This window comes from Falco rusticolus, chromosome 7 (genome assembly GCF_015220075.1).
Source record: "Falco rusticolus isolate bFalRus1 chromosome 7, bFalRus1.pri, whole genome shotgun sequence".
NCBI classification, from domain to species: Eukaryota; Metazoa; Chordata; class Aves; order Falconiformes; family Falconidae; genus Falco; species Falco rusticolus.
In genome coordinates this window covers 30,902,545-30,930,348 of record NC_051193.1, presented here as the reverse complement: position 1 = coordinate 30,930,348, position 27,804 = coordinate 30,902,545, and the positions used below count along the sequence as shown (strand labels likewise).

At 41.4% G+C, this 27,804-nt stretch overlaps 1 protein-coding gene across 1 annotated transcript in view; it reads right to left on the bottom strand.

Annotated features, from left to right (window-relative positions):
• The window catches only part of KCNH5 (potassium voltage-gated channel subfamily H member 5), a 160,162-nt gene that overhangs the window by 52,288 nt on the left and 80,070 nt on the right, over positions 1–27,804 (bottom strand). The window contains exon 8 of the mRNA XM_037396078.1: positions 166–365. Within this exon, the coding sequence (XP_037251975.1) occupies positions 166–365 (200 nt within the window). The remainder of the gene's footprint in view (positions 1–165; positions 366–27,804) is intronic.

Genomic DNA, 27,804 nt, shown 5'->3' with positions numbered 1-27,804 from the left:
AGTCCTTTTTAAAACATCCCTATTTTTGATCCAAACAAAACGTAATAATGGAGCAGCATGCAGTTAAGAAATTGTTAGTAAGTTATATGCTGTTATACAGTCCTCTTTCAAAGAAAGTACATAATGGACTCTTCCTATCTAAATTGTTACCTCATGTACTCATACCTTCTCTGTGTCAATTCCTTTAGACATGGACCAGGTTGAGACAATATAATCCATGACTCTTTCACTAAGGCCTTTGGGGACTTGATACAATTTTAGGAAATCTCTCACATTGTTCAGCATCTCATGGTATCGGTTGGTGTTGGCATACATTTGCTGGAAAATGGTGGTGACGTTTCCAAAAATAGTTGCATAAAGAAGAGCTGAAAAAAACCAAAAGTAATTAAAAATAAATATGTATGCTCCAGTAAATGCTAATCATAATTCAAGGATAATGTAAAAAAAATTATGTACGGTTACAAATTATTGCAAATGCAAAGGCGTAAACTGAAAATTTCTATTTATGCACACACTCTCACACACATACATGTACAAAGTTATTTACTGAATTTACCCACACAGCTCATACAGCTACTCAGTGTGCATTAATTTACAAAATCAGTCATACAGATAATGTCCACACATGGAGTTATTTAAAAACAGCCGGTGCATTTTAGCTTTATATCCTATACTAATCCAAACTAATTTTAAAATCTAGCTTCAGCATGCCAGTAAACCTTGAAGGCACTATCCGAAGAATCATGTGGACCTCCTGTAACATTGACTCAGCTTGCACATTCTATGAGTAGCGAATGGCCTCAGTCCCAAAGAAGAAATGAAACTGAGAATAAAGGAACTTGGGAAGCCTGGCAAAGATATCTGCACAAATGGGGTCCTGTGTCCACAGCCAAGATACGCACAAGAAAGATTCAGAGTGGCATTTCACAGCCCAATTTCACAGCCAACCCCAGCAGATGATTTGGGTATGCCATGACAACTCTAGATGCCCATCACTAATGATTCCAAAGGGAGAAAAATTCAATTAGTGAACAATAGAAAGTCCCTTGGTTGAGGGCATGTTACTAGGGCAGGAGAAGGACACAGCAGAGTAGGAAGCACTACCTCAAACCTTCTCTTCCAGCTTGATTCTCCCTTTCCAAACATGCCACCGTTACTGGTATGCTCAGCCAGCTGAGTTGTGCAACACCAAAGAATGACCTCTCATGTTCAAGAAAATCACAGGTTTTAAGTAAGCCTGTCCAACCAAAAAGGCACCAACCTCACTGTACTATTAAAAGTGTAATACAGTGGGCACTATTTGATGAAGACCAGTCAATTTCTGAAGCCTACATTAGGCAAAGCATTTAAGCAAAAACTGAAATGGACACCTTTACTAGCTCTGTCTTGACTAGTGGTGGACTGAAAGATGCTCAAAGTCAAGCAAGTTTAAGGTGCCTTATTGAGTTACAATGTAATTATTCCTCCAAACAAGCTTGCAAGCAAGCCCAAAATGACATCCTTCCATTCAGTATTACAGATTTTGCAGAAAAGAGAATTATTCTGATATCTCATAATACCAATGTGTGGCAGTATTTCTGCTCTTGACATTATCAAATACACAGAAATGTGCCTGACATTTTTAATAATCTTTGCCCGGAGGTACTTTATAGCAGAATGCAGCTATGCATTTCCATATTGCTTTTTTGAAAAACAACTGCAGCCTACAAATGGCAAGAAATAATCCACTGCAAAAGGAAAAAATGCCTTCCATCTCTTGGTGCATAATATCTTCCCTCTACACAACACATTTCTACCTCATTCCAGAAAACTCACTTTTTTTCATACTAATTTACCACTGTTTCATACTAATTTACTATTGTTCATCCCCCTATTTGAGAGGTGGCATTTTTTAAGAAACATGGTGTTTCCTAAAAGAAAAAAATTACTTTCATTTCTCATGGTGCTTTTTACTACATCCATGCAAAAATTAGATGCTGAAGTTCATCAGAAATATGACATTCATTGTTTTATCAGTCTTAGGATTTTCCATCTCAACACACCAGATCATATCAAACAAGGTCACACAATGTGCATCAAAGATGAACACCAGGTTTTAGAAAACACAACAGATCAATACAGTATGTAAAGTCCAGAAATAAAGCTTTTTGCAAGAGCAGGATTTTTTCCTTGCTTTACTGATTGCTGTATCATATCACACTGAAAGGTTTTCTCTACCTCTGTATCCATTCAGTTACATATCAACACTCACAGTATAAGAGTATGTGAACTATAAAAAAGTCTAGATGGATGAATGCCACCTGACTTTTTTCTTTCTTCTTTTTTTCAGCTTTCTCTGCTCATTTGGACTTTTGTAGTAGGACAAACTTGATGAAGTATCACTTCTTCTAAGTGCAACATCCCTTATCCTTCTGAAGAACTGTTGTTGATTTATCATGAACTCAGCTCATCAGGTATGTGAGTGTACAACATCTCTTGTCTTGCCCTCTCATGTTAGATGCACATACAAATTACTGTGACTATAAATGTAGAGAGAAGCCATAACTGTCCCCAGAACACTGCCTGTCTGCATAAGTAAAATTTATGCAAGCCTGTAACTACAGCTAGACTGCACATGCAATTACAATGCATACAACTGGCCATGCAAATGACACAGATGACACGCTGATTGGAAATGTGGCACAGTGCTCTGTAAGGCTGAGAAAAGAGAGATACAACTCTGACACCAGCCAGGCTGGAAACAGCTAAGAATGCCATAGTGAAAACAGCTTGCCTGAAGCAACTGGCACATGTTATCTCCTCTGCAAAAAAAATGGCTCTTTGGTAGAGACAATTTGTAGAAAGCACACGGCCAGAAGAGAAAATGTAGTTCTTTATCTCCCAATATAGGGGTCCTGGAACACTCTACTTAAAAAGATTATGTTTGTTCAAGAAATAAAGGACAGAATAAGTCATTGGATTAAGCCTGCAAAATTGCTGAAACCATTACCCAACAGTACCTCACTACACCAGAATTCACAAGCCTACATGCGATAGAGTGCGCACAGGCAAAACAGCATTATTCCTCGGTTGGAAATCATTTGTCTCCTACTGGAAATGGTAAAGACATCTAAATATTCCACTTCCCTTACAGGTTTCTGCATGGAGGGCCTCTGGCAAACATTTAAAGGGAACCTTAGATCTTTGCAGCTTTGAAGCTGTGCCTCAAAGACTATCCTCACTCATGGTGCTTCCCTACGCCACCGCTGGCAGCTGCTGGAACCAGTTGGCTGTTTTTTTGGGGACAGCACATTTTTCATAATTTGACATGGAAAATCCACCTCTCTGCAAATCAACCCCCCGTCCCTGTTCTCTATATGATACCTAGAAAAGGGGGTCACTTTAAAAAAACCACTAGTATTTATGGGTTTGCAGGTCTTGGTACGGAACAAAACAAGTTTGCACAGATAATGAAATAATAAATATATAAATAAAATTATTTGCATTGCATTTGCATCTGCTATGACACTCCTCTACAGGGAAAGGGTCCTCTGCTTGGGAGGGTCTAAAGAGAAGAGGTTAGGGTCCCTTGAAAATACAAGGTACCTGCCTTTGCTCTTCCCCACTGAACTTCAAGCTGGCATAATTGCATTAGCTGCAAATACATCAGAGGTGGGACAAAACAGACAGGTGAGCTAGATCTGCTCCTCAGTTGGCAAAGGTGTCTCAGCTCAGTGAACCAACCACCTCCAGAGCACGTGGGATCCCCTGTGCACAGTTGCACACATGCAGGCACGTACACAAGCACATGCTGGCGAGCATCTAACGCTGCTGTTGCCTTTCTCAGCCTCAAAACGTCTAAGGCTTTCCATCAATGACCCTTAGTGCTTGTAATTAACAAACAAAGATCTCTCAGAGCACCCCTATTTAATGAGCAAATATTGAAGTGCCAAGTGTGAACCTTACCCTTCACATTAAAAAAAAAAAAAAATGGCAGAGGAGTATGACTGAGGGCATTTCACTTTTGCTGTATTTTCATTATGTTTGGCAGGTGGCACTGGCAGTAAAGATCATTTGTACGAGCTTCTGAAGGAAATAAAATACTGTACCTCTCTTGACAATAAAAGGATTTAAACAACCTCTAAAGAAATCTCTAAAGGTATATACACACTCTATAGTTCAATTTAGTCTGTTTACAAGAAAGGAGTTGTTGAGCCTGGAGAAGAGAAGGCTCCGGGGAGACCTTGTAGCAGCCTTCTGGTACCTAAAGGGGCCGACAAGGAAGCTGGAGAGGGACTTTTTACAAGAAAACGAAGAGATAGAACAAGGGATAATGGCTTTAAACTGAAAGAGGGTAGATTTACATTAGATATTAGGAAGAAAATCTCACTGTGAGGTTGATGAGGCACTGGCACAGGCTGCCCAGAGCAGCAGTGGATGCCCCATCCCTGGGGGTGCTCAGGGCCAGTCTGGATGGGGCTTGGAGCAACCTGGTCTGCTGGAAGGGGTCCCTGCCCATGGCAGAGGGGTGGAACTAGATGGCCTTTAAGGTCCCTTCCAACCCAAACCATTCTGTGATTCTATGATGGGACAAAGGTTGAAGGTAAAATTACCCAATTTCTTGAAATGACTGGTTAGGTCAAACTGCATTTATTCACCTTCTCTTTAATGACTTGCATTTCTCCAGATCTTTCCTGTTATGTTCCTACAGTCATGCAGCATTCATTTACTTAATTGTGTGTGTAAATCTGGAACAGTTTTAGAGAGACTTCATAGTCTTTTCATAGAGATCAATTTGATATAATGATGCAGAAATATTTTTTCTCAGTCCTAAAGGGGAGGTAGGTGGTTCAACTTTATTCTAATTTTTATTTTTACACTTCAGTGTTGAAAAATCTCCCCTAAATTATACACAAGGGTAAGTGTTATATATTTTTTAATATAAAATGCGTGTTACTATATTTGTAAATACTTAAAACATTTTTGAATGATTTAGCAATAGTGTTACATAAATCTTTTTGTCTGTTTAAAAACAAGGAACTTTCTAAAAAAATGTGACTCAGAGTTACCTAAATTATCCCATAACATTTCAGATCTCTTAGTATCCTGACCATATGCTAAATATGTCCAGATAGGAATATCTGCCTTTAGGAACTAAAGGCTTGATTGAGAGACCTAATTTTCCCTATGGCCTGCTCTGTGTTAAAGTATTACTAATCTAAGCATATACAATATGCCTCTAAACTGTAATTATAAAGAAGATTAGAGATGTGGGTGTCAGTCTCTTCTCCCAAGTAACAAGCGATAAGACAAGAAATGATCTCAAGCTGCACCAGGGGAGGTTTAGATTGGATATTAAGAAAAATTTCTTCACTGAAAGGGTGGTCAGGCATTGGAACAGGCTGCCCAAGGAGGTGGTTGTGGCAACATCCTTGGAGGTATTCAAAAGACATGTAGATGTGGTGCTCTAGGGACATGGTGCAGTGGTGGGCTTGGTAGTGCTGGATTAATGATTGGACTTGATCTTAAAGGTCTTTTCCAACCTAAATTATTCTATCCTGGGAAAATACGGATATTAACTTTCGCATGCTGAGGCTAGCTGCAACTTCTTCAATGAATTTTTGGAATTAGGTATTCCTGTAAAGCCATTAGATTAATATTAAAGCTAGATCATTCAGGAGACATTTGATGCAAACTCAAATATATCTATACTAGACAGAATTAGACATAAGCCCAGTAACTCAAATATCTGATTTTTTTATTTTAAAAGCTGAGCAGTGTTTTGTTACTTCTTCCCACCTCACTTTTAACACATTTGATTATATTGCAAAACGCTTGCAGGCACTGTTGGGTGCAACACCTGGCAGCAACAGTGCACTGTCCGTCTCCTAAGTCCTACAGCCTCGCTGAGCTGCAGTCCACCGCAATAAACAGCTTTCTCCCAATCCATCAACCTTATTCAACAAAGCGTATTACTTGGAAGAAAATAAACCTTCTAATCCCCCTCCCTTTCACTGTTTCATAGCACTTTTTTGATGCCTGCGCCATCCTGCCCCGCAGCCTCAGCCTCCCACCTCCACCGTGCAGACACAGACCTGCCTGCCAACTGTGCTAATGAAAGCACCCACACAACCCCATGATTTTACAGGTCTTTAAAAGGTCAATTTTGATTTTGAATCCTTGGCCCCAGTAAATATTGTGCTGTTAAAATACACTCCCCTACTCCAGTAATGCTGACATCAGTTTCACATCAGTGTTCAGTGTCCTAAATACAACTACTCTCCATTTACAGGGAGGAGACATCAACACCAGAACGTACTAGCTTTCAAATTTTACTTCCAAAAGTACCCAAAGTAAAAACAAAATCTTTCCTTCAGTTACCCCTGCAGTCTTATCAGTGTACTGTCCCATGCCACATAATCCAAGGTATTTGTCCTCCCTTAAGCCCCAACAATGCATTGTTATGCCCACTTTGCAGAGGAGAAGGTAATGGGCAAAGGTCTGGATTCAGCAGTGAACTTCAGCTCTGAACTTCTCACCAAAATCATCTGACCACTGAAATCAGGGGGCAGTTGGATGCAATTGTGTCTAGGTGAATGCACACCATGGCCAGTCTGATTGTATCATCACTGTGGCCTATAGGCTCTACATACAGTGCCTGAGACATATGTTCCATACGGCCAGGGCAACAAGGTGGTGGCCATCCATGCATTCCTGTATCCCATACTGCACTCACAGAAGATGCACAGCTCCTCCATGGGTCCAGCTGACATTCACCCCTTTTTTCCTGACCCAACAACCTTCCTGACACTATAGTAATGCAAACACTAAATTAAGAGGATAATGATAATAAAGACAGGTCTGTAAAATCCTTGTTAACAGTGACGAGAAATTTGTTTGACGAGAACTAAATAATTATGTAATTAGGAAGATCATCAGTAGTAAACTGTAGAAATTCACCCTCTCTGTTCTTCCCTTTATAGGGGACACACTTTGCGCAGCAGAGTAGAACAGCTGCTTTGGAGGCAGTTAGGCATTTTGCATACTTTGTGCATAAATTTTTAGGAAAATAAGGGCTTTCAACTACACTTGTAGAGTCACTAATTTTTATTAGTGGAATTGGGAGCTTTTTTCATGAGAGCACTTAGCTAATGGAAAATGTTTACTTTAAAGCTCCAATGCCTCTCCAACAAGCAAATGTGATGAGCTGACTAGCTACAGTTTTGCATGCAGTTGCAATCCAAGACTGGCTGAATTGGTACTGTAAAACATAGTCTTAAATTAAGGCTACCATTGTTCCCAGCTAACAGTGTGTTTGGCTTCTAGCCATGATGAAGCGATGGACACGAGCTGAAGCTGACTAAGGTTACTCAACGGCATAGACAACAAAATTACACCTGCCCCCCCCGAGGATGAGGGGCCAAGGGCTGCCTGGGTCTGAGGATGCAGATGCTAAGCAACCTGAAATCACAGTTCACACGCAACATCGTCCCTGCTCAGCATCCCCTACCACAGCCACCCCGTGTTACTAGGTCACTCTGTTCATTCACCTGAGAAACAGTGCTAGCCATCAGAAATACAGCCCAGCGCAGGTTCAGTGGTCTCCTCTTGGCATCTGGGTGCAATTTCCTGCATTTTCTTTCAACTTGAAAGCTTTACGTGTCTTCGGTCTGCTAGAGTCTGCTTCTCCCTCACAATATTATTCAAGGTGTTAGGCATCTTATGGGAAGGCACAGCCTGGAAAATGGCTGCAATTACACAACAGGCAGCAGGGCAAATAGCATTACCCTGTGTTAACTGAGTGGCAAAACCTCACTTTGCCTGAAAAACCCGTATCTTGTAGTTATGGGGCCTTAATCCTGGAAACTTTTTCCCTAAGAGCTCTGGAGTAAGAAGCTCAGAGTTAGGACTTTTTCTACGTATTTCATATGCAGTGGAAGTTGGTTTAATGCGTCACAGCTTTCAGTGGTGACAAAATTGGGGGAGGAATATTTAAGTTTCCATTTATAAGAATGGTATGACAAACACAGAGAATAGCTAACTAGGGAAATGAGCTAAAGCATTTCTTATACTAATGCTTCGTCATTCCTGTTTCTTCAGAAATTCATCACCTCCTTACCAAACCCAGCATTTCACATGCTGCATGAAGTCCTGTGCAGTGGTAAATGTTAATTACAATACAATCACTTCCCTAAAGAAATTACGTGAGGGCAGAAGGAAAGTGAACAGGCATAAGGTGACCAGAATACATGAGAATTATGTTCACCATAAATGCCAGCAACCCCATGCCTCTAGCACTTCGCTTCATTCCTTATTTATCATTTTCTCCACATTGAATGTTATCTTCAACATTGCCTCATTTCCATGCAAATCTCTCTAGTATTTCCGAAAAATCTGAATTGTGCCTGTCATACAATCATCTACCCATCACATAAATCTTTCTCTTTCCTTTCTCCATCAAAGAAATAAGAAAGGTGCTTTCCCAGGGTGCTGTCTTTACTGTTATTATTGGCCAGTGCTGACACCTGTGGACCAAACCCACCCCATGTGCCCTCCTCACCGTGTCAAAACTGTCACCAGTAACAAGCACAAGATGCAAAGGGTCTCCAGCACTACTGAACGGAAGCACAGGAACCAAAAGGATCATCTCCAAAAAAAAGTTCTCTGAGCAAAGTTGGCAGCTGTCAGTATTACAAGTGTGAAACAATTTGACAGCTTGTTGTTGGATTTGAGCTGTGAGGGTTTTTTTCTGTTGTTGATTTTTTTTCTTTAATATTTTTAAGGGAATTTTTTAGTGGGACACCAAGCTCTTGTCACGTTAAAGATGAACCCAGGATAGCAATGTTGCTGGAGGCAAGACGCCAGAACATCACTTGCACACTAAGGAACACCATCTAAATTGCCTGTCTTGTTAAAATATAATAGGAAATTTGTAAACACACCTTCAAAGTACTGGACCGCACTAAAATATGTCTCTAGCTCTCTGTTCCTTTGTTATTTCTTTCTGCATATGCCAGTGTAAAAGTTTCTATTGTATAAATCTACGTGTTGGTGTGTTTTAGATACTCACAAATACACATATATACATACACATATGTACATATGATACACCTGTATGTAAGTGTAAAGGTGAACATACAATATGAATAGGCTCAGACTCTGCAGCTGCTAATTTTCCTTTCAGTCTTCTAATCTGCTCATGCTTTCTACTTCTTTCAAATCTAACTTTGCTTATTCATTTAATTAAACATTCAATTTTTATCTCAGCCCAATTAATAAGAATGGATTTGGGACAATTAGACAAATGATTCCAAACATAAAACACAGGCGTAGCCTTGAGAAGTGTGGTAAACACACCTGTTAGCATTAACAGTGCATGCTTATACAAGATTCACCTGAAAATAATGAGAGCAAACGCAGGTAAAGCAATGCGGCTTCTGTTTGGTAGTTCCTTCTTTCTGTATTTTAATTCAGCAGCCTGAACTCTGTGTGAGGATAGATTTTTGTATGTAATTATAGGGTATTTTTAGGAATAAAAGGAACAAAATAAAGTACTTGCCTGTTAATATGAAAAGCTTCAAATTTGGAGGTCATGTTTGCATCCTGTTATTTTCATAATAATTCTGCTTTGTAAAATGTCTACAAAACTGGCCTCATTGAACTGAACGATAATGTTTCTTACCCATCTAAGTCATCTACAGAACCACCTTCCCTCTAATTCTCAGTCCTGCAAATTCAGCATCTCTGGACAGAGCTGAGCAAAATTTTGTTAACCTGAATTTTCTATGTGATGCTGACAGACTATCTCAAATTAAATTTGCCTGCCTTCCCTGAAGTGTTTGCACTAAAACCAAGGGGGGGAAAAATACAATTCCACAAAAAGTTGAAACAATTCACCTCCAGGTTTTATAAAGCTAAAATAATTCATAGCTAAACATTTTTCCTCCAGTCTTTTGATTTTAAACCTTTGAAAGTTGAACAATGGAAGAAAATCCCATTTTGATGCAAAAAATGTCTTAACAGCTTAAGAAAAAACGGAACATTCATTATCTTCACACACACACAAATCTATATTTTAATGGAATATTTTCCACAGAACCAAACCATGAGTTCCTAGCACACTGCTAGTAATCAGGGCCAATGCAAACCCCTTATTGCCCAATTTATTAGCACCAGGTTTCCATGTTATCAGAGCATTTGTGCACATGGCCGCTGTGAAGCCTGCTCCCCACTCCCACTAAAGGCAACGCCTGGGCAGGCTGCTGCTCAGGGCTGGACCTCTCAGGGTTTGTTGGAATGATGCTGGTTTTGTCTAAAAAAAAAAATAAAAAAATCACACTAATAATTTCAGGCTTTCAAGGTGAATTAACTTTACTCTGCTTTGATTATCCACTTTGGGAACCTGTCCTTCATTGCAGTATTTATTTAACAGTGGCAGATGCTGAGCTGTCACTGAGCCTGACAGCTCCTTCAGAGCTTCCTCGGTGGTTGTCTTGTAAAACAGTCAATAACCAAGTGAAACCTAACTGCAAAAACAAGCACGTTTCCCACTTTTATACTCTATGAAATCAAGTGTGCCACTTTCTACTGCATCCTTCTGGGAGGAGGGGGGAGGAAAATGTTGGTCTCTTAATTTAGCACTCAGCACTATTAATTAACCCTTTACATATTCAAAGTACATCCATTCCCCCAGCCCTGACACATCAATGGGACCATGTTTTTGGTCACAGGTCTGTGGCTTTGCTGTCACTCACCACCCACCATGAAGCCACTTCTCACCAGCAGAGAAGTGACTTCTTTGGGGAAGATACTAGTGTGAATGCACTCAGTGAGAGGGTTTAGTCTCCTACACAATGTCAATTTGAATCCCAGTATATTTGGGTAGTTTTTATGACACTTGAGAGAACGTATATGGTCCTAGGAAGATGCTGTCCACATTCACCTTTGCAAGTGCAACTGTTCTGCTGAAGAGCAATGGCATGGCAAAATGGCAGGCAGCACCCTAAATATATTTTTGCATTGTCTATCAGAGGATCACAAACCCCAAGAGTAATAACTGCACATCATCACTCCACAGGTTACAAGCAGACATGTTTTCAAATGAAACAAGAGCTGTCTAAACGCTGTATGAAGCACAGTACCTCCACCTCTTTCCACCACCACAGCTCTCCTTCACTCCCTTCTCCATAATACCAAGAATAAAAACCCTGCTGGAAGCATTACTAGTCATTGATGCTCTCCTGGTAGAAGTGGTTTGAGAATATTCAACAGAACAAAAGATTGCATACATTGGCAAACTAAAACAAACAAAACAAGTCTGGCTTTCATTTCAGCCTCTGTGCATGTATTGCTGAACTCTCCATGACTATGTGAGACTGGAAAAGTGCCTTTATTTCCTGGCAGCAGCTCCTGGATCTTTCCTCCTCTCTGTCCAACTCCTTCTGATCAGCACTTGTATCTATCTGATTACCTCTCTGTTTTCTTGCTCACTATTCCAGGAAGGAGATGCTGGAATTAGATTTGCTGCATTTCCATTCCTACATTAACACTAATTTCACTGAAGTCAATGAAATTACACTGACGTCTGTAGAGTATCTGAGGCGAATAATTGAGTGCATTTTATTACTTTCCTTTGACATCCTTGCAGTTGTTTTGTAGCATTTTTAAAATGTCTGTTTCACTAAAATCCACTACTTCTGCTCTTGGATGCTGCAGTGATGTTACTCTCTTTGGAATGATGGTGTTCTTGCTGTAAAGAGATGTGCACAGCAACAGAAGTGGCACGCAGCATCACACCAACTGGCCAGCTAAACCAAAACCCTTCCTCTGCAGCCCATTCCAGGATAAAAATATGAGAAAGAGGGTGTACAGGGCACCTCTGCCCTGGGCTACTCCTTCCAGATTTCCACAAACCCATTTCTAAATTCTAAATTTCTAAACTGCCCACTGCATCCAGACCATGGTAGGTATTAGCCACCGACCAGACGTCTCCACCAGGAATATTTAATCCTCTCCACAGATTCATTTCTGTTTTTTCTTGCCACAATCTTACGTGACAAAGTATTTTGTTGTGCTATTCTACAAGTCTAGTGGCCCTAGCCTTTATATTGGCCACCCCCAGCTCCCCTTCTGAGACAGTGAGTAATCCTCTCCACCTCCTATGCACCACTCTTGATTTTTGTAAGCCATCCTCCACCGCATTTTCTCAGTTGTGAAAAGGCCTTATCTATTTGATCTCTCCTTCTGAGAAAGTCACTCCATGCTTCATGCTTGTCACCTTTTAGACACCCGTTTCAGTCTTACAAAATCCTGTTGTAGAACTGTGCATTGTGGTGCAACAACATGCATTTCAATTACATGCCTAGAAATTATATTTACCTTTTTTTGACTGGCACTGAATATTGCACTGATATTTTCAGGGAACTATCTACAGTAACAGTCAGATGTCTTTCCTTGAGTGGTAACTGCTAATTTAGAAACCATTATTGTATAGGTATAGCTAGCTATTTTTTGCCTACGTGTGTTGATTTACATGTACTGACACTGAATTTCATCTGTCCTTTTCACAATAGCTTCTGTGGTGGGACTGCTATATCAAACCAGAAACTCTAATTTCAGGATTAAGCAGAAAAAAGACCTGCAGCACAAAGGAGAAAAGCTGCACTTAGATAGAACTACGAGGTAAAGAATAAAAAACATCTGGGCAAAATTGCACTGTTTCTTACATTTTTTTAGGTTTATGTTAGTACCATGGCTTAGGTCCCAGTAATTGGGAAGATTTTATCATCTTTCTACTACAAGCAGGAGCAGGGAAAACATAGGCAAAGCTGTTCATCCTTGGATTTTATCCCAGAGTGACTAAGCCAACCCTAAAAGTCCAGTGAAAATAAATGAGAGAATTCACAGAATAAAAATGTAAAGATGTGACACAACATTTATAACTATTATGGGCTGTCCCTTGAATATTAACGCTTTAGCAGCAAGAGTAAGGATTAATTTCTAAAATACATGTCTGACCCTCCAGTTTGGCAATCCCAGTGTCACACATGCCATTAATGACACTGAGCAGCTGTTGCCTATTCAAGTAACAGGGAGATCAGCTATGAACACGGTAGGTTAATTTAAGCGGTCTTGATGCCTTTGATGTTTTTTGTTCATATGCTGATAGCTGAAGGAATTACTGCAGTGTTTCTCCCCACACTTATTTTGCCAATATATGAAGCATCCTCAGTTGCTTCTCAGCTGTTACAAGGCACTAATAACTGGGCGGGTATGCCATTAATCTCCTTTGCTAGGGGCAATGACATCTTAAATTATACATAGAATAGGAATTGTACATGGAATAGGGAGTTTGAGAGTATTCTCAGGTTTTTTGGTCCCTCTGCATTAATGACCTAAACCAGCCAGTGCTATTCATACCTGCAGGTATCATACACATTCAGTTGTTCCTACCACTGATTACTTCTGTAAGAAACTGTTGTAAGCCTCGCAGGATGAAGTTTTCAAACCCAATGAAAATGAAAGTCAAGCCATTTATATTAGCACAACTTTCCAGGTCTTCTAGTCTGCTTATTCCCAAGCCTCTGCAGTATGGTACATTAATTTTATACTGAACTATCAATTGTAGTTACCTTTGCAAAGCTGTTGTCCTTACATTTTTTATTCAGTTTTGCAAACGTGATCCCAACAGAGTTCATTTTATTCCCCACAGCTGTTTGACCAAATTGCAAGTATCTCCTTTAATCTTTGCAGGCATTCAGATTTGTTATCTATGTAGCAGAGCCTCTTCATCTCCTCTAATGATGGCTTGGGAGAAACAATCTTTCACATATTTCTCATTTTATGCAAGTGTTTATTCCTGCAAGTATATACTAGTAAGCATAACATCAAAACATATTTACCTAACCTAAATAAAAATACTTTGAATCAAATTAGCAAGCTAACCGGCTTTGGTACTTAATGATATTAATCTGAACTCATTTTTCCCAGAGGTTTTGGTCCATAATTCACTGAGGTCAACGGAAAGTAGCTGCTGATGTTAGTAAGTTTTAGGGTCAGCAATAAACAGGTATGTCTATCATGTCCACTGAGAATCTGTATCGAAAATTTCCCAAAGGCAGGGCAAAGGCCTTTGGGAAGCTATTTTAATTTTCTTCATGTCTATTCATAGTAAGAATTAGTAGTAAGAGTAGTGCTAGTAATAACAGTAATAATATTACAACCACTCTGTATTTGACATTTATGCATACATTTTACAAAGAAAGATATATTATTCAATTTTGTCACTTAATTTCTCTGTTCTATTTTTCATTGGAAAACTGAGAATGAAATATTTTGTAAAATTGATAAATTTGTTGGTTTTAAAAATTATTATTCCCCATTTTATTATTTATCTGGGGTTTTTTTACAGAAATAGGATAAAGTTTAGCAAAAAAAATGAGAGAAAGTAACATCTGTGGGTTTTCTTAATCTGAATTTGTAGTTGTGAAAGTAGAAACACAATGTCTGTACCATAGTCTACTTTTTCCATCATCAAAGTGAAGTCTTAAAAACAAAGTAACATTTCCACTCATTTTAAAACAACCTTTCCAGCAGAAAACAAAGAGAGAGATTTTTCCCCAGTTTCTTTCTAGTTTAAAAAAAAATATCTAAACAGCACAATAAAAGCATAAGCAACAGACTTCTCTGTTATCTTGAAAACAGGGACATACTAGTTGGAAAGTAAGACAAAAATGTTGTGTATATTTTTTCTTCAAAATATGTCGTTTTCAATAAAAATACATTTTCAACAAAACTAAGGGGTTTTCTGAATACTTTCCATATTATCTGAATAAATTTCCATCACAATTTCTTTCACTTTCTGATAAATTGCCTCCATTTCTTCTTCCTTTCCACATATTCTTTCAGCCTTTGCTGAAGTCTTCCAGAAGTGATAATAGCATATTTTTTGTTTCTAGAAGCTTAGCTGCCCCTCACCTGACATCACTCTAAGCTGTTTTTCTTCATTTTACTCAATGTTATTCCTATTTATTTAACTTAATTAATAAGATGCCTCCTCTGGGTAGAGCTGGCTGCCATGACACTGTAAAAAATTACTCCGTATTTCTCCATCCCTGGATTTTTCTGAAGAATTTATACAGTGCACCTTGCTTTCACCAACTCCTCAGCTTCGCACACCTCCATAAAAAGTAATCTATGGTCTAGCCCTTGCAGCCTGGTTTCATTGGAATAACAGGGGTAAAAATTTTTTTTTCATAACATTTTCTCCTTCTATTAATACTGGCCAAGATCGGAAAACTTTACAGAACTGTAAAATTTTTTAGGTTGGAAAAGACCTTTGAAATCGTTGAATCCAACCATTAACTAGCACTGCCAAGCCCACCACTAAACCATGTCCCCAAGCACCACATCTACACGTCTTTTAAATACCTCCAGGGATGGTGCGTCCACCACCTCCCTGGGCAGCCTGTGCCAGTGCTTGACCACCCTTTTGGTGAAGAAATTCTTCCTGATACCCAACCTAAACCTCCCCTGGCACAGCCCGAGGCCATTGCCTCTTGTCCCATCACTCCTCATCTGGGAGAAGACACTGACCCCACCTGCCTACAGCCCCTGCCAGGCAGCTGCAGAGCCAGAAGGTCCCCCCCCAGCCTCCTCTTCTCCAGGCTCAACCCCCCCAGCTCCCCCAGCCGCCCCCCATCAGCCTGGTGCCCCAGCCCCTTCCCCAGCCCCTGCCCGGCTCCGGACACGCTCCAGCCCCTCCATGGCTCTCCCGCAGTGAGGGGCCCAACGCTGAACCCGCCATCCGAGGTGCAGCCCCACCGGTGCCCAGCGCAGGGGGACGGGCACTGCCCCGGCCCTGCCGGCCACGCCGCTTCAGACACAAGCCACGATGCTGCTGGCCCCCTCGGCCACCCGGGCACGCTGGGGGCTCATGCCCAGCCGGCCACTGACCGGCCCCCCCAGGCCCTTTCCCCCCAGGCAGCTCCCAGCCCCCTGCCCCAGCTGCCGGGGGCTGGTGTGACCCAGGGGCAGGGCCCGGCGCGGGGCCGGGGTGACCCTCACACCACTGGCCCGGGCCCCTCGCACGGCCTGCCCAGCCCCCCCTGCAGAGCCCCCTGCCCCCCGGCAGGTCAGCGCTGCCCCCAGCCCGGTGCCCCCCGCACACTGACCGCGGGAGCCTCGACCCCTCGCCCAGACCGGGACAAAGCCCCGCAACAGGCCTGGCCCCAGCGCCGAGCCCTGGGGACACCCCCTGTGCCCGGCCGCCAGCGGGAGGTGACCCCATTCCCCACCACGCTCTGGGCTCGGCCCTCAGCCGGCTTTTCACCCAGCGAGCAGCACCCCCGGCCCGGCCACCCGCTGCCCCTTTCTCCAGCAGAACGCTGCGGGGAACGGCGTCAAAGGCTGTACTGAGGTCCAGGGGGGACAACACCCACCGCCCTTCCACCATCCACTGGGGTCACCTTGTCACAGAAGGAGATCGGGTCCATCAAGCCAGACCTGCCTCCCATAACCCCGCGCTGGCTGGGCCCGATCCCCGGCTGTCCTGCACGTGCCGTGTGATGGCACCCAGGCTGATCTGCTCCATAACCTTCCCCGGCACCGAGGCCGGCCTGACAGGGCTGTAGCTGCCCGAATCCTCCTTCCACAGCCCTTCTTTAGACGGGTGTCACATCTGATGACTTCCAGTCAACCAGGACCTCGCCAGTTAGCCAGGAGTGCTGATAAATGATGGAGAGTGGCTCCGTGAGCACTTGTGCCAGCTCCCTCCGTACCCTCAGGTGGATCCCATTCAGCCCCAGAGACCTGTGTGTGTCTAACTGGTGTAAAAAGTTCCTGACCATTTCCCCTTGGATTATGGGGACTTCATTCTGCTCCCCATCCCTGTTTTCCAGCTCAGGGGTTCTGCTGTAGCACCACACACCTTTGTCACACAAAGCACCATTAGTTCAGCTGCCAAATGGCAAGCTCTTATCACAGGGGACTTTTTGCTGAAGGAATCATAGTTAACTGCCTTGCCAGCTTCTGCCCTGCTGCTCCTACTAGAGTTAGTAGGGATACCAAAGACTCACGGTGGCTTAAGGACAAAGCTCTCCTTGGTTTCTCTAACCTGCCCACCCATGGAGCTCCACTCCCACCACCCTGAGGGATGGGGAGCAGCATCAGGAAAGAGGTAAAACTTGAGGGCTGAGATAAGAACAATTCAATAACTGTTCAACAAGTAAAAAAATAACAACGATTGTAATAAATAGGAGAGAGGAGTAAAATCCAAAGGGAAGGGAAAAAAGAAAACTGATGCACAATACCGTTGCCCACCCCCCACTAACCAATGCCCAGCCAGTCCGCACACAGCCATTGGCAGGCACCAGCCAACTCCCCCCCATTTATATACCGAGCGTGATAGTCTATGGTATAAAATACCCCTTTGGCTGGTTCAGGTCAGCTGTCCTGGCTCTGCTCCCTCCCAGCTTCTTGTGCCCCTCCAGCCCTCTCACTGGCAGGGCCTGAGAAACTGAAAACATGACTAAGCAACAACCAAAACCATCAGTGCGTTATCAGCATTGTTCTCACACCAATTCCAAAACACAGCACTGTACCAGCTACTAAGTACTTCTATCCCAGCCCAAACCAGGACACTCCAACTGCATCTTTCTTCTCAAATTCAGCCAAAACACAGGCAGAGAATATACCTTTCTACATCTGCCATCACCTTCCATGAGCCACCACCACCACACGTTCAGTTGAGCAGGATGGGCAGCTCCCGTAGCACAACAGCTACGACTGCCCGCATGCTGGCCTCAACTCATGCCATACCTATGTTTGGATTTTATGATCTTAAAGGTTTTTTCAAACCTAAATGATTCTATGTCTACACCTGCACTGTAACACAGAAGTCAAGGCACTGCCAGGCAGAGGCATGACTCCTGCACAAGTTTCCAGACAGCAAAACACAAGTAATTCAACAGCAATGATTGACCTTATAGACAACGGCCTCCCTAATGATATGTTTTGAAGGCACCCACAAAGAAGGGAAGTTTCCAGGTGTCCTTCTAGCATCTCTGTGACCATGTGTGAACCTCCTCCACAACATGAGGAACAACGTACTTACCTGAAAATGTAATGAGTCCCTGCTAAAGGAAGAGGTACCACAGGCTGCTCAGAGGTAGGACCACCCTGACAGTGGAGGGATTCTGATAGACTGGCAAGGCAAAGGGTCTTGGAAGTGAAGGCAAATAGGCTATGCTCGATGTGACAAACCAAAAGTGCCCAGTGGAAAGCAATAAGCAGTGAGGTGGCACAGGCACAATACCATCAGCATAAGGCAGCTCAGGCAGGTATGACTTTGATGGGACCCAAGCTCAAGGGAAAAAAAGCTGGAGCCTAAGGCTAAAGTTTCAGGCAACCTTCTAATTACAGCAATATTATTAGAGACGGCAAATTTCAGAACAGATGTTAATGGCTTGAGATGCTTCAAAGGCCCTGGAGCTCTTAACAGCTGCAGAAGGAGGAGTGCATTGAAGGGACCTCCTGCAAACAGCAGGGACACAGTAAGGATATCCAGAAGAAGCTGAAATCCCTCCCAGGTGAGTGGTCCTTGCCAGCAGTCCCCACTCAACTTTGGCAACCCCAACTCCTCCTGTCTGGCCCCTAAGTCACCCCAAAACTCAGTCCTGATCTCCTCACAATCTGCCCTACCTCATGGCCCAGACCTTTCCAATCAGGACATTTGTCTGAAAACACAAAATGAAGCCAAAGCATGTTAAATACACACCAAGCAGCATTAACAGCTCCATCTCTACAGTCCATTTTGAACAAGATTTAGGCAGTGATCACACTGCATGTATTGCAGTACTCTGGACAATTATGCACAATTTAAAGGATCACAGTTCATACCTAAGGCAGTCTGAAATTTACAGCACAGACAATCCTTGTAGTATATCTGTCCTTGTGAAAGTTGCTAGCAAAACAGAGTATTAGCTACACCCATTGTTTTTATTTACACACACCACTAGAGCTCTGGTTCTGTTCTTCAAAACTATGTACTTAATACTGCAGAACTGATACGAATTGGAAATAACCAAGCTTTTTATGTTAAGAAAACATTAATTTATTTTCATTTTTATATTATTAACAAACTTGCTGAATAAAACCTGCCTTTGTTGTTGCTGATGATGATTCATCCACAAGACTAGGATAAGAAGCTAAAAAATCTAAACTAAAAAGTCGGATATAAGAAATTGCCTCTGAAGTTCTTGATGTTATCTCCATTTCACACTTCAGAGACATAAAGCTATTATTAAATTTATTTTTTAATTATTGTTTTTAGAAGATTCATGCCAGATTCAAGGACCAATTTATTTACTGAATGTATTTATTTTCATTTATGAAAGACTTTTCCGAGTGCTCTAACCAAAGTAACAACAAATTTAAATTCTCAAAAGCTACTATTTACTGATTATAATTAGTAAGAGCTTGCCCATCGCACATCTCATTTACACAAAATGAATGTATAGTCCATTTCCAGGTTTGTCCTCTACAGTCAATCAGCCAGTGCTAAGTACTTTAAAGAACATATACTGGGAGGGACTGAGTAGAGGATGAGAAATGATCCTTTCAACCCTGCCTGGAACCCAGAGACAATTTAAGCAAGCCTGTGTCCACCCCACAAATCTCCTTCTGCCTCAGGCAGACATAGAGTCATTAATTGCTCCATAATTAGGCAAGACCAAAGAAATGAATGTCACTGAGCAGAGTCAGTGCAGCATACATGGCAGAGCACATCCCCTTATGCCCCCCCTCATTAACAGCTACTGAAGCCAACAGGCTGCAGAAAACCATCCAGTACGGCCATAAAAAAAACATCTCAGTGGAAAGGGAAGCTGCCAAAGACATGCAAAAATGCACGTTAGTCAGCTTACCATATACTCACTGGGAAAATGAGCCAACAAATGCAGAAAAGCAAAAGTTTTCTTTATCTACAGCTCTTTTCAGTGATCTCTGACTACAAAAGCTGTAGGTCTGGTCCCATTCCTGAGCTGGTGGCCAGGCTGTTTCACTCTATCTCCAGCTATTACTAGAAAGAGTAATTTTGCCACTGTCTTTTCCAGGGACAGTTTGAAATTCAGATTTTTTTGGTTTTGTTTTGGGTTGTGTTTTTTTTTTTTTGTGGTTCGTTTTGGTGGTGTTGTTGCTTTTTGCCACAAAGCTTGATATTTACCCCCTTTAGACTCAAAAAACATGTAGAGATTGATATGGCTCAGATTTTCTCTCTCTCAGGAAACTCTGATTTTGAGACCAAACTGGAACAAAAGAATAATTTTTAGATTTAAACACTGGGGGTAGGTGGGTGTTGACTGTAGCAATAGGAATTAAAATTAAATCATTTTGCACTATTTTATATGGCATTAGGTAACACTAAAGAATAAAAAACTCAAAGCAAAGTATGCTTAATGACAAAATTGATGGGTCAGTTTGTCCCATACTGAATTTATCAGGACACCATGGAAGGAAGAGGACACACAGTATTTTAAAAGATGTTTTGGCAAGACCAGTTAAATGCTTCCTCTTTAACAAATTAGCTTCTTCTGCTGAAACAATATTCTCCCTTAAAAAAATTTAACTAGCTTTAATAATCTGCCAGTTTACTTGCTAGTAAGGGATTTCTCAGATATTCCGCTTGTATTTGCATTCAGACTTAAGGGCCACAATGAATATCTTTGTATTTAAACTCATGAGGTTGTTCAGACAAGTTACCACTGTGACACAACAATCAAGTACTAAATTATTACTAGCAGTTTGAAAGCAACTGCTTGCCTAGTGTCTTGATTTTTCTGTATTACTGGAAGAAGAAAACTCTTTTTGATATGATTCTCACATAGATTGAGACAACATCTGGGAAAGGCTATTGAACACAATACCTGATCTTCCATGTATTACCTTTCATTTTCCTTCAGAGAAAAATAAAAAAATAGTATTTCTCTGTATCAACTACTAAAAATACATATTAGATATTACTACTAAAAATACATATTATATATTACAGTCTTTCAGAAGCAAGTCTATTTCTTACTATGTTTCAACTATTTTATTTCAAATAGAAACTGAATCATTCAAACTCCTTTTTGTTAAGGCCATGACAAGGGCAGTACACCCCATCTACGGAGAAGCAGTGACTTTTTCCTCTGCGTGGATCTAAAATATACTTAATACTATACTGTCACTGATGAACTAGTGGCTCTGTAGGCTGTTCACCAGATCTTTGTAACCAGCTCTTTGTCAGAAATAAGAACATTACCCAGTACTTTATTTTCCTAACTAAAGAAAATTTTGAACAGGTTCTAAATTTATAGGTAGTATATTTAATTGACAAAAAGATAAAAAGAATATATATTAGGTGTAATGTCTTCTATTTAGAGAAAAGTGACAATAGAAGTTCTGGGACCTAAGTTACATAAACCTGGCATCAGAAGAATCAATCTCCAGCAATTGCAATAGTCCTTCCCTAAAAGCTGACATAATTTCTTTTCAAGAATCCCTTGCTAAGAAAAAAAAGGAAGAAAAGGGAAGGTGCATAAAAGATGGGGAATAAGGTTTCATTGGCAATACATAATAATTTTTCCAGTTGTTGGTAAAAAAGGTTTTAGAATCCTTTTACTTTCATTACATGAACATTTCATGATCAATTTGAAATCGATACAGAAAAGCTGCCATCTATTTTGAGAAACCAAAACCTGTCTAAATCCAGACTGTTTCATATCATCCACATTATTGGAGGTGCTGAATTCACACTGTTCTGACAGTAAACCTGCACACTGATTCCTTTGCCCCAAGCAACTTCAGAGACATATCAGGGAGATGTGTATTGATTTTAGCACCAGCAGAACTAAAGAGGAAATGACAGGGAAAGGCAAAAGAATTTAAGCACTGCTTTGCTTTGTTACTCTATCACTATTTTTGACTGAGAAAAGTAATGAAAAAATTGGGTGATCAAAGATTTAAGAAGTCAGTTGCACTGGGATGGTAAACACAGGTGCAACCTTCTCCTCTCTGTCCATATCCCCAGTAACCACCTGACTGTGGTTATTTTCAGCTGCCTGTTTTCAGCTTCCCTGCTCAAGAAAGATACTATAGCTGCTGCTTTTCCCACAAACAGCAGTAAATATACAGTGAAAACCATCTGAGAAATAAAAGCCTATCACTTATGCAAAAAGCAGACCTTTTCCAAATATAAAACATTCTCATAATTTTCACCCTTCTTTATAAGGAGTAATAAAATGGCTATAGCATTTTCAGATGTTTTACCATTACACATTAATGTATTCAACATTTTTTGCAAAAGTTGAAAAAAACATACCAAAACCCACCTGCAAAAGTAGCAAGCATTTGCACAAAAAATACCATCTTGATAGTTTGATTTTTCAAGAAGCAAGACATCTTTTAAAATACCAAATTTGGAAGAAGCATTCCATTTAAAAATGTACTTTTTCTCATAACATGATTATGTAATCGTATTAAACATTCTTAGTCATTGAAATTTTTGAAAAAAGAATGCAGGACAGGGTACTGCAGATAAAACTGGTCTGTACACAGAGCTTTGCCTCCATGCCATGGTATTTCAGCATAACCATTCAGAACAGAGAAATTCACTTGGATGAGTGCTTTCCAAAGTGAAAACTGGATCACTGTTAGTGTCTTTGCACATCATGGAACAGATCCAAAGCAGCAGCATAAGAAGAAAAGAAAAGTTAAGGAAATTCAGGTGCCTGCATCATTGTGTTGCAATGGGGACTAACCCTGGAATTACTCGGAATCATCAGCTGCTTCTCTGTTTAATTTAAATATCCTCGAGTCACCTTCAATGCTGCTTTTCTGCAGAGACCAACAGATCTGGTAAGAATATGGGAAGCACCAGGCAGAGGCACCAGCAAACAGTGGAGGCTGCTGAAACTAGGTGGATGTGGGAAAGAGTTAAGAAGAACGGTCAGGCTTGGTCACAGGAGACGAATGAGTTCTTCTGGGAGAGAACATGTGGGAGAGAAACAGGCAGGAGCCCAGGACAGGGTGCAATAAAAGGGACAAGTTAGGAAGGTAACCTGGGACCTCTAGAAGGTAAAAGATGCAGGACTGAAATCCCTCAGACCAAGGATGGTTGCCCAGGTCCTACGGAAATAACCTGATGACCAGCTTCTCCTCAGATACACAGGTGAGGGCAGTGGCCCAGCCATTGTGAACCCCTGTCGGCTCCTTTCAAAGAATAACTGCTGACTCCCAACTTCATTTGTGGTGGTGGGTCTGAGATGGGCAGAGGATCCTGGTAGCCACCCTGCCTTATAAGCTTCTGTTCGTGAGATTTCCAGCATTTGGATACCCACTGTGTTCAACAAGAAACCCATTAGACAATGGCCAACTCCTCTGGCCAGTTCCATATTGCTCCTGTCCCACACTCCCATCCAGAAAGCAAGTAAATGGCACCTAGAATTTATAAGAAGGTTTGTAGCTTCAGCCACTGCTTTGAAGATTTGCTGTGGTGGGGCATTTTTGTAACCTCTGGTGTTCATCATTCAAAGCAAAGCCCTGGAGAAGACCCTGTGGATCCAGTTCAGCTGTCCATGTTTACTCCCACTTGTAACAGAAAAGTGGGTATTTATTTTGTCTTCAGGTAACACTCCAAAGCTGCTTTCCTTTGATGGATACATATCTATTAAATTTCTCTGGTAATTAAAGAAGCCAAGGCCATAGCTAAGGAATTGGAAAGTGCTCTAATGGAATTACTACTCTGAGGTGTCTTGCATGTCATAATTTCCTTCTCCAAAATAGCAAAATCTTGACAATCACATTAAAGATAAAAAGCTAGAATAAATGTTGCTGGCTTTTTCAACGGAAACATAATTATGGATATTAACACCTTCTGTGTTAACAGTAATACATGCATTAAATATAGCAGCTTGAGTGACTGAAATGCCTATAAAGCATCTGCCACAAGATAAAGCGTAAAGAAAACTCTGGGCTGAGAAACACCCTGGAGAACCGGAATTAAAACAAGATCTCCAGCATACCTCAGCTATAACTTCCATCAGACTACAAATACAGTCCATTTTAATTCATCTTCATATTTAAGAAATTATCTAAGCTACTTTGACATCAGGCTATGCAGCATTTACGGTTTTGTCATCATATCGGAGCGCTCTCTTCCTTTCACTGTAAGACTGAGACTGTGTCTCACTGCTCCAGAAACAGTCTTTCCATTTTCTATCACACCATTTTAGGTAAGAGGTTAAAAAGTCCCTCAGCTTTTCACAGTTGACAGGGAATGTGGTTAAAGAGCCACTCTGCTTGTGCATGCATGGAGAAGGTCTGCATCTGCCCAATGTATAGTGTCATATGTATACATCCCATACACGTCTTATGAAAGACATAGGGGTATGCCTTTCCCTACCAAGACAGACAGTCCAGCCCTCGTTCCACAAGCTGGGTCAGAAAGATGTCCTTAACCCAGGACAGCCACAGTGTCAGCACTGGGCCATACAAACACCACAAGTGTCCCATGAACCTCAACCACCTGCTAAACACTTGTTTTCCCTGTTTCAGGTTTTGCATAGACAAAGCCCCCCCGCCCCTGCCCTGACATCAGTTTCTCATAACCACTCTTCCAACATACATAATGCTATCTTCCTGCTTGAGCCTTCTCTGCCTGGCAATTTCAAAACTGCCAAACAAATTGAGCATCCACATGGTGCAACTTTGCCAAGCCTTGGTTACGACGCAGCTGAGGCGTCGGTGTTTGCTGAGCACAGATGAGCATGGGGCTTCATCCTGGAACTCAACAGCACTTGCAGCAATATCAGAAACACGTGGACAGTTTTACCAGCAGATGAGACCTCTGACATCAGGTCTGGGCTTCTGTTATCTCTGACACCACCACTGCTTTTGCATTTAACAAATGAAACAAAACTAAGACTGATACTAAAATGTAGGGAGCGCTGACATTCCTGGTTTGACTAGCTTTTCCAAAATTTTTGGCGTTACAGCTGTCCCAATGCCTGATCTTTGAAGTCAATGTACTCTCAGGTATTTAATATTTAAAGTGCTGAGACTGTTGAGTGGATACAGAGTTGACATTTAAATATTTAAAGAAGGGAGGGGAAAAAAAATGAGAGGTGGAGAATTAGCAGACAGAGTCTTTTTAATTACATGGTGCTATTCAAATAACAATGGTAATGATAATTTGCACTGAGGAATTTTACCCCGGGTTAGGTGAGTTAGCTTCTAGGGAATGGAATCACTGGGGTAGAAAGGAAGAGGAAGCTGTTCAGGAACAATTTTGACAATGCATTTCCTCCTCTTTTTTTTTTGTTCAGTACTCCTGATGAACATTTTGTCAGCATTTTTACCATGTAGCTCTATAGCTGATCAAAAGCTGGGCTAAAACCAGAAAAAACTGTAGAGCAGTAATCTAGGGTTTTTCCAGCAAAGTAAGAGTAAAAATTAAATCAGCATTTGAAAAACATCTTCCTGCTGTCTGTAGGAATCATTTCTCAGCAGTAGTGGAGCATCAAATCCCACATTTACTCAGAGTAGCCTTTTCCCTCTACATCTTATCCAGAAGGTGAAACACAAACCAGATCACTACAGGGCCCAGCAAACAAGTTCTACAAACACCCTGAGTTCAAGACTGTCCTGAAAACCATCTCTAAGCCACAGCTGCACAACAGCACACCCCTGCAAGACTGCTAATGTGGGTGTTGGGAGTCAGTACCATTCCCAGCTGCCTGCACTCCATCCTGCCCTTGGTAAATCAACTCTTAGTGTCAAGTACAGAAGGACATCACAGTACCTACATGCCTTGCTGTGGCTGCCAGCAAAAGGACTTGCCACAGACAAAAATGAGCAACTTTTAAATGAACTTTCTGAATAACATGACTATTTCTGTAGAGTGACAGACAGAAGGGAACAAGAATAAAGAAAGGGAGTGAGCACTCAAAGTGACAAAATGCAAACAGCAGATGGTTTTACATAACTGGCAAAAAAGGAAAGTAAAGAAAAAAAAATCTCTTCATGAGAGGGGCTAAAATGTTGTAGATTAAAGTCTCCATTTAAAAATTGATGCACTGTGGGAAACTGAGTAACTCAAAAGAAGCAAAATGACAGGATGGAAAGCCTTTCATCTCTCCATCCTCAGCCTCTGCTATGTGCTGGTCAGTAAATCTATATTCCTCACTGGGTTCAAACACAGGCAAAGCACACCCAAACCTTCCTCTTAACTCTCTGAGCCTGAACGTCCAACTCATTTGCAAATCTTCCTAACGCAAATCCTCCCAGAGGACATAATTGCAATAATATGATAATCAAGTTCACAAGACTCATCTTAAGAGTAGTTTAATGTTCATCTATGTCAATGACACCCACGTTAAGGTAACTTGCAACTGCTTGCCTGCATTTCCTACCATAAATGTCTCACGATAACTTCTGGGCCTAGAACTCGTTGCCTCTCCCTTGCAATATATTTGGGTATGTGCAGAAAAGCAGCTTCTAATTCTCCTCCCCCCACTTCAGCCTTTAACCAGAAACAAGCTAAGGCGGCATAGTACCAGATTCAAAGACACAAACCCCCACTCAGCCCAAAGCTTAGGAGTAGAATTAGCAAAGTGATTGAAACCACGAGGTCAATGAATAAAATTTATGATGGAATTAGAACCATGAGGTCAAGGAATAAACTTCTCAAGGGGAAGGAGGAAAAAGTGCCTTGAAATTCACCTCCTGCATGCTCCAAGCAGAGGATTCTAGTCCTCTTTTTCCCTTTTTTCCCCACCTTGTTATTTTTTCAGGCCAGTAAAGAAACTGACAGAATAAAATCTCCAGATAAAACATTTCAATCTGACTATACTGGTCCTTCCACTTACAGAAATTTTCTGAGACCTAAAATAAAAGTGTACTGTCCTTTCCAGGAAGACATTTCCACTGCAAACAAGCCCCTTGCACAGAATGACCGTTCCAGTTTCACCCAAAGTTTTAGCATGAACCCAGGTAACTACTGACAGTCCAAAATCTGTGCCCTTCTTCCTCCATAAGTTCTGGATGAGGAAAACCACACTTGTCTGCCATTTTTCCCTTGGACCATCTCTACCTACAGTTGTGCTCACCCTCTGCAGAGATGAAATCTCCGGGATCCACACAAAGCACACAGAAATCAGCTCTGCCAATGCCATCACTGGAAGGAAGAGGCAAGCCGAGTCCTCCTCCTCAGAGAATTTAGCACAGCTATTTGGTACTTCTTATATTTCCTTAATCCTTAGAGATTTGTCAAGTGGGACACCTTGCTTTTTGAAGTAAGTTTGCTGCACTCTCTGCTAAGTGCTTGATTAATGGAATCCTGTGTATGTACTGATTATGAGAAGGTGGGAGTCTATCCTTTCTGTGGGAAAACTGTGCATCAAATTTTCCAGTGAAAAATGGGCAAGATTAAAGCCAAAGCAAACAGAATGACTGCTATGAAATGGGGCCAAAGTGATTTTTTAATATATTTTTAAATGTCTCTGTACTTAAAGACTTTGACAACATAATTCTGTGAAAAAGCTTATTTATCCTGTATAAAGAACACAGAGCACTAACCTCCCAAAGGAAATACGCCTGTTGCTGAGATAAATGTTTCAGATGACAGCAGAAAATTTCTCCTCTAGTAGCATGAAGAAATACAGGGAGCAAACCTCATTGCCAGCCCTCACATCCCAATTCATTTATATACTCAGGGTCGGAGAAGAGGAAGAAAAATTCCTGACCATAATTAATTTCAACCTTTTCTAATTTTACCATGGCCCATGCACA